The sequence below is a fragment of the Dendrobium catenatum genome, unplaced genomic scaffold (genome assembly GCF_001605985.2).
Source record: "Dendrobium catenatum unplaced genomic scaffold, ASM160598v2 fragScaff_scaffold_353, whole genome shotgun sequence".
Lineage (NCBI taxonomy): Eukaryota > Viridiplantae > Streptophyta > Magnoliopsida > Asparagales > Orchidaceae > Dendrobium > Dendrobium catenatum.
The window spans coordinates 500,286-514,742 of NW_021318815.1; the positions used below are offsets into that span (position 1 = coordinate 500,286).

Genomic DNA, 14,457 nt, shown 5'->3' on the forward strand with positions numbered 1-14,457 from the left:
AAGGTTGCTGGCCAGAAGTTCGGCATTGCTGTCCAGTGTTTCAACAGCAACCTGAAGCTTCCCAGTTACTGTTTTTACTACAGCAAATTACTGTCCAGCAATTTCTGCTGTATCCTGTGTGCTGTCCACAGATTCCTGCAGCCACCAACTGCTGTCCTGCACCCCGGGAGGTCTGAAATTGCTGTTCAAAAGTCTCCAGCAGCCTTATATCAGCTGCCCAAGGTTTATTCAAGCATTGGAGATTGCTGTCCAGAATTTTCTAAGAGTCAAAGTTGCTGTTTAGACCCCGTAATTTGCTCTTCAAGAGCAATCTCCTACCCGTTCTACATCAATCATTCTAAGAAAATGTTTAATAAAAAAAGATTTGAAAATCTAGATTGATATTTTTGGCCTGTTGAGCTGTCTTTAGCTCACCATTGTTTTGCATTTTGTTTTTAGGGTCTAGATAAGGGAAAAAAGACTATTGAATAGCAATTTCAAAATTCTATCCGAGTTTGTCGGTATTTCTTCTTTCGATTTTTGCACAATCATGTCTAATTTTCATTACTTTGATTTGTATCTTTTATTGATAGTCATACACTGTGATTGTATATGTATTTTTTATGATGAATGAAAAATAATTTTTCTTGATAAGTTTATTTTTCAGTACTAGATGTTATTAACAGCTTTGTATTTATTGTTATTTTTAAGTTGAATTAGAAAAAGATTTCTGAAAATTTTCCAAAATTTCAATCATAGGATTCACTTGTTACAGCTCAACACGATAGAATATGTTCAGTCTGTGGGTCTTAACAGGTTTGGTTGTGACATAGTGTACATCCTAAGCAAATCATTGTTATTTCTTCAAATATTTCGATAATTGTTATATATTACTGCTCTTGTATGTGGATGATATGTTGATTGTTGTAGGATCAAATATAAAGAAGATAGGAGAGCTAAAAGAGTAGCTATCAAGGGAATTTGAAATGAAAGATTTAAACCCTGCTAAGAAGATAATTGGTACAATAATCAATAGGGATAAAAGTGTTGGTGTACAGAAATTGTTTCAAGCTGAGTATGTTGAAAATGCGCTATAAAGATTCAACATGAGTGAGGCAAAGTTAGTTTGCACTCCCTAACATAATCATTTTCAACTACCTAAGGAACAATCGCCTAGATCTGAAGCAGAGCAAGAACAGATGGAGAGGACTCTGTATGCTTCAATAATTAGAAATTTCATGTGTTATGATCTATACGAGACCAAATATAGCACATGCAGTGGTAGTAGTCAACAGATTTATGAATAACCCATACAACCTTTATTGGGAGCCAGTTGAGTGGATTCTCAAGCACTTGAGATGATCAGTTGATAAAGCTCTTTACTTTGAATATATGGTGATTGAACTACAGGGATGTGTAAATTCTGAACTTGCTAACGATATTGATGATAGGAGGAACACAACTAGATACATCTTCAAGTTAGGGGACACAACAGTGAGTTGGGTTTCAAATTTACAAAAGATCTTTGCTCTCTCAATCACAGAAGCTGAATAAATTGCTATCACTGAGGCTAGCAAGGAAATGATATGATTAAAAACTTTTATGGCAAAACTTGAGAAAGGGAAAATGAATGAGAAGTTGCATAGTGAGGCATGAGTGTTATTCATCTAGCTAAGAATGTTGCATGCCATATCAGGACAAAGCATATCCAGCTTCGATATCATTTCAATCGGCCACTTCTAGAAGATAATCAGTTATCTTTGGAGAAAATACACATGACCCAGAGTCCTGTAGACATGCTGATAAAAATGATGGCAATTGATTAATTGAAGCTATGTATAACTTCAATTGTTCTTCATGAAGACTAAGGTAGGGGTGAGCCACACTACAAATACTATATTGGTGGTGCTACAAATCAGGAGGTCTGATCACAAATACTTTCAAGTAGGAGATTGTTAGAATTTGTAGAATTTGATTGTTGCGGCGCTGTACACAAGAGTGTTGCGACGCTTCAGTCTCAAGTTAGAAACATAAAGTAGAGCTTCACAGCGATGTAGGCTACAGGACCACGGGGCTACAGGGTGATCTCACAGGCAAAAAGTGGAGCGCTACAATATTACAATTGTGGTGTTGCAAGTCGAGTTGGGTAGTTTTTCCATTCTCGTTTTTCTTATTTGACTTTAAGGTTGTCTCTTGGTGAATTTAAGTATGCCTTTTTATCTTATTTGTACGGAGAACGTAGTGAAAAGTAAAGAGAGATAAGGAGAGAGTGTAAGAAGAGACATTGTTTAATATCTCTCATTTTCATAGTGAATTTCTTACGGTGGTGTATCTATGTTTTTTCTCAATTTTGGGTTTTTTCACGTTAAATCCTAATTCTTTTCATTGCTTTATTTTTTTTGTTTGTTTTTCATGTAGCCGCCCCACATAGTGGGACAAAGGCTTTATGTTGTTGTTTTTCATTGTGTTTTTAGTTCCAAACAAATCTCTCATTGCTTTATTCTTGGAATGATGCTTGAATCATATTCGAGCAAATTCACACAAGAGATGAGATATTTTGAAGGTCATGCCCAAGCAAATTCGCATGACAAATGAGACAATTTGAAGGTCAACATGATGATTATTAATGATCATTTATATCAAAAAAAATTACAAACATGAACAATTATGTTTTTATCAACAATTCTATTACAAACCAAAATTCCAGCAACACCAAGTTTTCAGTACAATTAATAACACTTGCGGAGCTAATACTAAATTATGAAACATGGTAAAGAATAGGGTAGCATATCACCAAACAAAAAATTTCAAGCCTCACACTAATAGAAGGAGCTGACTTCCAAGAAAATCAGTAATTGTGAATGCACTGCATTCAAAAAATTTAACATACAATCAAGCACGCCAGTTTGAAGAATTTGAAAATTTTATTTAAGCCCAAAATGGATGATGTCCTTCGCAAGTCTTAGAACCTCATTTATTTTTAAAATTAAAAAGTTATCATCTTATAATAATAATGCTTATCCTTAAGTAATTCACACAAACCTAATGGCTTTTATCTTGAGAAAAAGAAGGAAGAAGATTTGCAATAGCGAGAAATTTGGTTCTTATTGGTTCTACACCAAAAAGAAAAATTAAAATAGATGTAGGTGCTCACAAATAAGACAACAAAATAAAATAAATGTGGAAAGATCATAAAGGAACATTGGCAAGAGAAAATTAATATGGCTATGTGTTGTTCAAAACAAATTTTCCCAAAATAGAATTAAAAGCTCATATAACACTCGGTGGGGAAGAATAAAGAATGAGTATTCACCAAAAAAAACATCAAGTGGATAAGATAAGGCTAATAATGACAATAAAGATAACATAAATAGTCATATATTAAGTAGGATATGTTATAAGAGGATTCATTATAGGTGGAATATGAGATAAAAATGTACTAGCATAAACGATTTGATAATGGAGTAGCATATGCTCTAATAATTATTAAATTTATACTTCAAAAAATAAGAATAGCACTTACATTCATTCAAATGTGTTACCAAAAAAATATTTTATATAGAAGAGAAATATTTCTTTTTTTGGCAAAAGGTGTAAGATGCTCAAAGGAGAAAGTTTAATAGATGCCTTTTAAAAGTATACAAATAATAATAATACTACATATGAGAGCTTTTAAACTACCAAGACAAATTATGAGAGGCAAATTGAAATTTTTATGTTGAATCAAAACTAATATAAGTCAAAATGGTTAGTTCAAAATATATTACAACAGAGGTTTTAGAAGAATCTGGAAATAGATCGTGCATAAGTAAAGATTTTTCTAGTAGAATAATGTGGAAGGAAAAAAAAGATTATGAAAAAAAGTATTTTTAAAAGTTGGAAAAGCAAATTTTCAAAATAATTAAAAAGAAGCTAGAATTTTTGAAAATGCAATAATTATCAAAGACAAAGCTACACTTCTTAAAGATTTTTATCAAATATGTTGATTATTAACGAAGTAGAAAGGGAGATATAAAATACATGAGCCAACATACAATACATGAGGCAACTAGAAAGAAGAAGATCATTCAACTAGGATTGTTGAACATATGAAAAATTAAAATATCATAACCTTGGTCAAAATTAATAATATCAAGCAGAGAAGAAAATGTAATTCAAATAGATTATTATACAAAGATTTTTAAGAAGATATATAACATAGCTAAGGCAGGAAATAGAAATGCTAGAAAGTTTGATTAAGTTAAATGTATTAAAGTTGATGATAAAAAGACCTAAGTTTAAATGACACGTTAAAAAATAATGAAAAATGATAAAGGATATAACTCCAAAATTTAAAGTTTGGCTGTCAAATGGTGGAGTGCTTGGAGATACTGGGTTTGTAAAAGAATATCATAGAGACTTGAAGTTACCTAAGTTTAAATGACACATTAAAAAATGATGAAAAATGATAAAGGATATACCTCCTAAATTTAAAGTTTGGCTGTCAAATGGAGGAGTGCTTGGAGATACTTGGTGGTAAAAGAATATCATGAGACTTGATGTTCTCAAATATTTGGAAAGAAATAACTAAATAAAATCTGATGATGATGAGTATAATTATAAAGGATATACCTTCCAATGATGACGGAAGGTTATGATTCTAAACCATTCACAATAAAACAGAAAAATCAAACTCCACTTACTGAATTCATCTTCCAACATAAAGGTGTCAAACTTCTAAAAAGCAGTGTCTGTCAAGTAAGCACACATAATCGTTTTTTCCTTACGCTATAAGTTCCTCAAGATATTGCATGTAAATCTATTCCTTAAGCTAATCATGCCTACAAAAAATGTAAAACTCAATCGCTCTAGCTTAAAATTAAACCTTGCAATAAAGAAAAAAAAATCTCATGAAAGGCAACTCCTTCCACAAAAGTCCTTCCTATTAATCATCCCTTCTATCTAATTATTCCATAACAGTAGTATTTTCTTTCATTGGCACGAGCATAGTGGACAAAATCACTCCACACAATAACAAAATCACATCTTCTTCATTCTTGAAGGCAATAATTGTGAATGAATCGAAAATTCATTTACAACATAAACAACGGAGAAGAGTGCCTCTTTCCATATTTTCTTATTAAGTTTGCCTAAAAATATAAGAAGTCATCTACATAATGATCCTATCAATCCCCTCAACCACATGGTCCACACCATTCTTTTGATGTATAAAAACCACTATCCTCTTCTTGAAGATATGCTATTTCTAGGAAGCTCATTCAACCCTACATTATAAACGCTATTCTTTCCATAAATTATGTCCATTTTACCTCACTATGTGTGCATTCCACGACTTGAGATAAGTGAATGCCTAATCTTTGCTCTCCAAGATGTAAACCTACGTCATTTTTCACAAATCATAATAAATATGAGAGTATACTTCACCCTTCGAAGAAAAATCATGTGTATACCAAAAATCTATATAAGTATAGTCAAGAGTAACTACAATATTTGGAAGCACGCCTTAAGCTTATTTTCTTATGTTATAAGGCTATTAAAAGTCAAATCAAATTGTAAAGTAAACCCATATTAGGGAAACTTAGCTAATTAAGTTGCATTTCCATATCTTATATAAAGCATCCATTATTTATTGAGGAGTGTACACAAATTAATTAAAGAGAAGAGGCGCATGAATGAGCTGAGTAAATACAAAAACAACAACATTTACTGCCTTGGGGTATGCCATTTTCAAAGAACATAATTTTGATAGATAAGACCACTTCTTAAATAAGTGCAGAGTATTACACCACAAAACTTTCCAAAATATAGGTAGTTTAAGGTTATACTAAAAATTAAGCACATGATATGCAACTTTTAATGTATGTCAAATTAATAATCAACTAGATTTGATAGAACTCAAGTGATATTTAGGTGTGATGAGTAGTGTGTGCAAAAATGTTTCAAGATTAGAGGAAATTACTCGAACTTACAGATCAATTTTAAGACACTAGTAGTTTGGATTCAATTCCTAAAATACAAAGAAATCAAAATTATAAATTGATAATCACTTTGTCCCTTGCTCCCAATCATTTCTCTTACAACCCCCACGCTCTCTATTGCTCTCCCTTCCTCTAAATCATTGATATCACCATCATCCCAGATGTTAATCATTGCCCCACATTTCTACCCATCACACCAAAATCCAAACCTTATAGATATAGAGTTGCCATCTCTACTTATATCACTCTTTATTGCTCTCTTCAGCATCATATTGTCCCCATCAACTATAGCTCCATCAATCAAATATCATCCTCACATGACACCATCACCTTTATCTCTCATCCCAAATGCATTTTCCTTCCTAGTACATCCTCTCATTTTTCGATAGCATCAATCACTTTTTAATTGTCACATTGAACAAGGATTAAAGTGTAAATGATTAGGAAGGAAACCTTTAAACCAAAGATAACATGTCTAAATTTTTTTCAAAGAGTATGTGCAAAATAAGATTAAAAGCTTTTGTAGCATTCCAAAAGAATGACTAGAGATAGAAAATTCATAAAGATGATCAAAACGTTGATAAAGCCCAAGTAGTTGTTGATGAAGCTCATGAGGATGATGATAAAATTAAATAAGATCCACCAAAAGGTAGGGCTAACATAAAGACTGCAGTTAGGCACTACACAACTGCTCACATTAATGCAAATAGGTTTTAGCGCTCTATAAATAAGCTTTCAAACAAATAAAGATGAATCACTATCATGGATATACTAATGAAAAGATTGAAAGAACATGAAACATTAATTTATCAACACTAAATCATCAAAAGAAGATCCATGACGTGTACAAGCTAACATAAACAAACCATCAGGATAGGGCCAATATACCTTCATTGCACAGTCTACCCGCGTCATTAATACAATCCCAGGATGAACAGCATTTGGTCCATTGAAAAGCCTTGCAACCTTTTCATAATGAGGCTATAGAGTACCTCAAGGAGTTCAAGAATTAGAGCAAGAAAAATTCTAAGCCTATAACACCAAAAGCTAAGCTCGCTTACCTTATAATTTCGGCAAGCAGGACACCTACAAAATTTATAATTATAGAACATTAGCATTTTAAGTAGTATGAAAATATTAATGAAGTTCGTTTAATAAACGATAAAGCAAATTGATGAATTTAAGAATGATTGAATCAAAACAAAGATGAGATATCATACAGGTAGAATCACCATTGTTATAATTAATTTTGCAAAAATTGTAAGCGCAACATATATGAATCCTTACTTTTAAACTCATTCTAACCAAGCTCCACATTGTACGTTGATCATTATCCAGAAATATAACTACAAACAAGTTAATTTTAGTCTTCCAATCCCTTCCCAACTACATCATCTTTGTTTCCCATTTCCATGACTAGGTTCAACCCTATAAATAAAAGAAACTAGAGAATTACAAATCTATTAAAAAAATTTATAAAAAAATCAACTAGATATTGATGCACAGACTCTAAGAAAGAATAGCAGGAACATGGAACCACTTATATTGATGCTAGATATCCTTCTGAGGGAATTCAGGTTTCCTTCTTTTTTTATCTATCATAATATACAATCATTCCTTAAATTAACACAACTTTGAAAACCAACTCTCGCTCCAAATGCTAAAAGACAAATCCTCAATCTAACATTAAACGTAAGTTTTCTCAAATAAAGTAAGGAGACTAAAAGATTGTTTAGTATCCCATTTTAAGCAGGTTATATGCAAGGTTTCTCTTAAATCCTGACAATTAGAATATGGTAGATTTTAAATCAACAACAACAACATCAAGCCTTTGTCCCGCTACGTGGGGTAGATTTTAAATCATTTTGATAAATTTTATTATTGGTTAAATCCAATATTTGATGGATTTCATAATGTCTTGCCACACAAATATTAAATACTGAAAAAAACAAACAAATAGTATATCAAAATTTAGCAAAATTCAACAATCATCATGTCAAACATTTTTCAAGTTTTAATTCTGTTGAAATTCAACTAAATCTCGATTAACATGATTTCCTAGATCCTTCTTGAGTTAAGTCCTACTTGTACCCAAACAGCCCGTTAAAGAACAGCATATAAATCTTTCAACTAATCCCCTCTAAAATAATTATTTTTCCTAAGCACATAGTACATACAACAACAATCTCCAATAGAGTTAAATAGGCTATTCTTCAATAAAAACTCCTACCGGAGCCTTGCTAAAAAATGCATATAAATATATTAAACAAACACAGTCATTCCTAGTAAAGTTAAAACGCACAGATTCATTTAGAAAGCCAGCCAAATCCTACCAATCAAACATTCCAACTCAACAAAAAGACCACTCAGATTCAGAATGAAATACATCGAATAAAAAAACTAAACTACTACAACCTCAATCAGTATTCCATGCCCAACAATAACCATACTTGATACGTCACCAATATTCCGGCACGCAACAATACTAATATATTTTCCATTAAACAATCCCTCGAATGAAAGTAGCAGCGAACGAAAGGATCAAACAAAATCTCATGGAAAAAAGATCTTACCAGTGAGCAAAGAACTCCACGACGGCAAAGCTAGCAGGGGATTCCTTGAGGATGCTGTCAAAGGTGGTACTGTTTAGATCGACGGCGTAGTCCGGCTGGCCATTACCCTCACCTAGGGACCGAAGTAATGATCTCTGATAGCCAACGGCGGCAGCGAAGATCTCGAAGAATACCAAGAGAAAAAGGAAAAGAAGGATGTGATATCTCAAAAAAGGCATTGAAAAGATGGAGATCGAAGAATAAGAGAAGAAATTAGAGACCGATCGTGGGCTTTTTTGAGTAAAACTGAATATGCTTTCAAGTTCGAGGGATAGGGTTACAAATTGATTCAAAGTTGGGGGATTTGCTATTTGGATTCGAGGTTTTAATGGAAAACGTAAAGGAAATTTATTTTCTAGGGAACGGCAATTTTAGCTTCCTTAAGTTTCTTCTGCCCGATGTTAGAAATGAAACTCAGCACTAATATAAAAAGAGAAGTTTGAAATCGCTTTTTGTGAGCCACCAAACATTTTTTATATACCACTAAAATAGTAATATTTGCATACGTAACTTCAAATTTTATGTTTTATTTATTTATTTATTTATTTATCCAAAGACTCAAGACCACTGGGCAGAATCAAGCTTAATTTTTAGGATGGGCAAATTTATAAGTAAAAGTGTAGAATTTGACTCGACTCCTATTTGTTCATATCTTTGATCGTTGTATGCTTCGCAGATATGTTGGAGGTCCAAGCGGGCAAGTCGTGGGGTCAAGGGGCAGCTGCCTCTGGAACAAATTTGTATTTAGTTCAGTATTCTCTAACAATAACATCTCTACACAATGTGTTTAACTATGCTATGGACAATTGCCTAAAGACCATAGTATTTTAGAATTTTTATGGGGGCAATTGCCCCCCGAGCTTGAGGTAGATCCGCCCCTGCTCAAGACCATTGTTAGAGCTATCGATGGAGAGAATGAATTGACTAACGGCAATAAAGTCAATACGGCAGCTGCTAGAGGCATGGTGGTCAACATCAAGCACTACATAATGGCAATCTAGCGAAGAGCAGGCCAATTTAGGGAAAAATTATTAGGTCAGATAACCTGACGTAGCTCTATATTCGGTGAGCACTAAACAGGCACCACGTGTTCTCACTATTTACCGCGCGGCCCGACAACCCGACCCGGAATGAACCCGGGAGTTTGCGTATTGCTCGATATTGCTAGGTATTGGTCAATTTTGCTCGACAAAAATGAAAAATATCATTCTGTAAAGACCAATACCTAACAATACCGAGCAATATTGAGTTCTTTTAAGTATTACTCGGTATTGGTCTTCACATAGCGGTATTTCTTATTATTGCCAAACAATACCTAGCAATACCGAGTAAATACTGAGCAATACGCGAACATAGTAATCCCGGATTCCGGTCCGAGTCGGGTCGTCGGGCCGCACGGTAAAGGGTAAGAGCACGTGGCGACATACTATGTATGTGGATGTATCATGTATGCTCTAATCATTAGTAAAGTTGGCGGTGTGATGGAGAAAAATATTTAAAAAAATTAGACTAATAACATCATTATGTTAAATATGAGAGGCAAACACATAACATATAAATTGATTAATATTTACTCTAATTTTATATTTCTAAGAAGGCATTACACTGTTTTTATGAATTTGTCACTCTTAATAAATTGAATTTTTTTCTAACTTTCATTTTCCCGTTTAGCTCATGAAAAATGATTTATTATGTAGAAAAAATTTACATTATATGCACCAAACTGGTCGAATTTTGAGAAATATGCTCGATATTTTATTTTTTGGGGAATATTTATTTGGACAAAAATATCCATAAAATTCGAAGAGCCTTTCGAGTATTATGTAAGAACATTTTGAGCAAGAAGGCAATCAAACTCATTATTCTCAGCATCTTCTTCTTGTTATACAATTCTCATTCACGACTAAAGGTTCTAAGTCAAAGGCTTCGTTTGGGATAGCTTTCTTATTACTTCTTAAAGCAGCTTCCTAGTATAAAAATTTTAATTTTTCAACTAAGAAGCTGTTTTAGGAAGCATAAAGAAAGCCGCCCCAAATGAAGCCAAAGTTCCAAGGCAGCATTTTCGTCTCTATCTCCAACTGACCAATAATTTTAGTTGAAGATTAGTTATATATAGATCTAAGAAAATTTTCAACTATGATTATGTTATATGTTGGTACTCTAAACTCCAGAGCTAGAAAGCTATTAAATATGAGATTACTTACTTCACATATTTCTTAAATTTTATTCTAATCTTAATTGAAACATGTTCATTTATGGTCAAACATTGATATAGATTTGTTCAAATATTTCGCTCCAGTAGTAAAAAAAGCTTCAATCATGATTTAAAAATGGTGTGATCAATGTTTAAGAAAATTTGATCAATGCGGAGATATTGTTTAAACAACTTCTAGTAATATTGATCGAGTTTCAATTAAAATTTGAGAAAAGTTCAATTTTTTTTTATTTTGCACTCATATTCTCTTTTCGGATTGAATAAATTGAATTATCTTGCTATGCATGTAGATATATGCTTCCAACATATCTTTATAATATGATGATGATGAAGCTTAGCTACTCTATAGGTTCCTACCTTATCTTTGAAAGGGCTTACAAGCTCTTAAGTGATCTTTGGGAGCTCACAAATTACTAGACAAACATCCTCTTAAATTCGGAGAAAGATGTGATGATGCCCAATGACAAATGGAAAAACCAGAATGATGGATTCTTTGAAGGCTGTGAAGAACAATCAACACTTTAATGCATCGTTGACATTTGTCAATGATGTTACTAATTCAAAGTATGTGACGTGATCAATGGGGTCAAACCTCTCATAGTATAACTCAAAAGTGGACATTTTAAACTTAGTGGACATCCTTTCCTCTATAATTTCTCTAGAAAATACGTTAGTGAACTCTAGGTATCTCCTCCTTACTCGCGTAGGAGATGAATGTACTCTTCATCATTGGTATGAGTATGACTTTAATCCACAACTGGTTTTTGAATTTATCACTCTAGCGTCGGGGCATCTTTGGTGGTCTACCAAGTCAAAATATTTCTTGGGAGTAATTGTTCTCAAGACATCCATTTAAGCTTGCCTCCATGACTTTAAATCATCCGTCTGAGTCTTTCATTTATCTCCATTAAATTGTTGTGGGTTGTGAAGTTCTAATTTTTCATGTTCACATATGACTCCTAGTTTAGCTGCTCTTCATGTAATGCTTATCTTATGGTCACCATCATCAATCAACACTCGTGACATTTTTCCCATTTTAAATATAAATTTGCCTATGTGTGACACCTAACCCTACTAACTAGTTTGGGAGTTTAGAGAAAAGCAAACAAAGTAATCTCTGTGGATATTGAAAATAACATGAATCCCAAAATATATTTCTTAACCCCATATTTTTAAGATTGAAAGGGTTACCATAAAGACTACACCTAAGAAAAATAGAAAAATAATACATATTTTGACAAATACATATTGAAATAGACACATAAGCTACGCTAAAAGTTATAGACATGACCATATGTCTCTGACATGGCTCTGGATGCCCCTAGGGTGTACCCTTGATGAATCCTTAATGGTAAGTGCCCTAATCTAGACTTCTTGGATGGCATATTTGGTAAGTCCATAAAGACGAATCCCCTAGACAAGTAGTGAGTCCTTCAAAGCGAGCAATGAGTCTTCTAGGCAAGTGTGGCTGTGAACTAGATACATCCATAATTAATGGAGTCATGATTGTGGACACTATAGGCTTGTGTGCCTCCTGAGCATAGACAATGATATACTTGATAGACAAATTGCACTAATTAGAAAGAACTGCTAAAAGAGATAAGTCCTCATAAGGAAAATGCCTCTTTCGAGTGAAAACTTGCTGAGACTAAGTTCTCTAGTCAAACTCGCTCGAAATATATGCATTATTAATCAGGTTGCCCAACGCGAGCTCCTACACTGTGAACTCAATTAGAGTGAATACATGCATGCCTTTAAACTTATAAAAACGATTGATCCTCATGACGATGTTCATTTTAAGCGAGCACATCATCTAACATAGCTCATCAGAAATGAATCTGTTATATATATATATATATATATATATGGGAAAGTATTATCCATCTCTGATACATGCATAGCCTAAAAGGCATAAAAAAAGATAAAATGAAATTAAAATTAAATTTGTTTTCATCTATCTATAAAAATACATCTTAAATTTCAAGAGAAATTATGTTTTTAATTTTTTCATGAATAAGAGATAAATAAATCACCATGATGACCTAATATTTTTGTTTAGAGCCACAGCCACTGCTTGGTCGGGTATAAGCTCAGCCTACCTTTAAAATCTTCTTAAAGCTCAACTCGTTCACACTCTCAGCTTAAGCACGCGAAAAATAAGCACCGCAACACTTATTTATTGTTGATTTATATAGCTTCCTAAATTTTAAATGATATGTACATATTTTCATACTACTTATATAATAATAGTGTTACGTAAATAAATATAAAATTTTAAGATTTCATAAGGAATTAAATTATTATAGAGAAAATAACTGTTTAAAACTATTGTAATAATATTTTTTTAGTATAATTATTTTTTTAATAATAAAAAATAATTGTCAAATAAAAATTATAGTTAAAATCTAAAAAATAAAAAATTTGTCTCAAATGAAAACTAAACGTTAGATATATATATAAAAATATAATGACATCAAATTTTATTTGTCCAAAAATAAAATATATATATCTTCTTCTAAATTTGTGACTCATTGGTTTGGTACGCCCTGCTACCAGCTTGATGTTATGACCTCCTACCAGTTTGATGCCGACATACATCTCAACTAAAATTTCTTTTGGGACAGCTTTCCTTCTTGTGGCTTTGTAATACAAAATTTTTAATTTTTTGTGCTAAAAATTATTTCAAAAGACAGTAAAAAAGTTGTCCCAAATGAAACATAAATGATCACAAGGAAAGCACAAATCAACATGCGCCATCAGATATATTTGTATAATTAATCATATATAGAAAATGCCGTTTGGAGAATAAAAAATAAAATTATACTTCAAAATTATAAATAAAATTCCAAAAAAATGGATATGTTTCTACCTTCATATTTGCAGGTATCAAATTAATCAAGTTATAATTAGGATTTGAATTAAATTTAATAAATCACTAGTTGAGAACTAGTTGTTTCAAAATCCTACAAATTGGGAACTCAGCATACTTTCCAAGTTACCTTAAGCCTCAGGCTATCCAGAGTCACATCCCAAATAAGTTTACCCAAAAGTTAGCTTGTCAAAACTCATACAAGGGACTCACGAGGATCCCCATTAGGGTTGTAAATGATTTTGATAGACTTTCACCGAAATAAAACCATGGATCCAAAATCATTTTTGGTGCGGTGAATTGAATCTAAATTATGTCAAAGACCAAAACAATAATATGGATTGGTCTGGGTAAGGAATAGATCCTTGCACATCAAATGGCCTAACAACTAAGTCACCTCATAATAGCTATAGCACCAAGAGTATCATTTGATAAAGATGATCATGAACATGGTTTAGCATTTTTCATAAGTTGTTCCTCTTCCTCCATCCCCCCCTAGCACACAAGTATTAGTTGTGCACATCAAGCATCAGCACTATCTGAATTTGAAGAGATTATTATATGCGGAGTCCGAATACAGAGAACCATTTGATTTTATGATTATGAACAATAAAAATGCAGTTACTGTTCATCACTGCGTTTTTACTGTTGACAATCACAAATCCGAACGATTATCTGTGTTCGACTCCGCACGTAATAATCTCCCCTAAATTTGAGGACTACATCACAAAATGACAAGCCTTTTACACAAGAAGAGTACTCTCAAGACGCCCCCCAGTCTCTCTATCTCACACCAACCTAAAA

General features: G+C 32.8%; 1 protein-coding gene across 2 annotated transcripts in view; it reads right to left on the reverse strand.

The window, feature by feature from the left end:
- Positions 1–8,998, reverse strand: part of LOC110100498 (sulfhydryl oxidase 2) — a 17,133-nt gene extending 8,135 nt beyond the window's left edge. For both annotated transcript variants that reach the window (XM_020828027.2, XM_020828026.2), the window contains exons 1-3: positions 8,531–8,998; positions 7,019–7,043; positions 6,846–6,938 (exon numbers count right to left, since the gene is read on the reverse strand). In XM_020828027.2, the coding sequence (XP_020683686.1) occupies positions 6,846–6,938; positions 7,019–7,043; positions 8,531–8,748 (336 nt within the window). In that variant the 5' untranslated portion in view covers positions 8,749–8,998. The remainder of the gene's footprint in view (positions 1–6,845; positions 6,939–7,018; positions 7,044–8,530) is intronic.
- Positions 8,999–14,457: the final 5,459 nt, after the last annotated feature.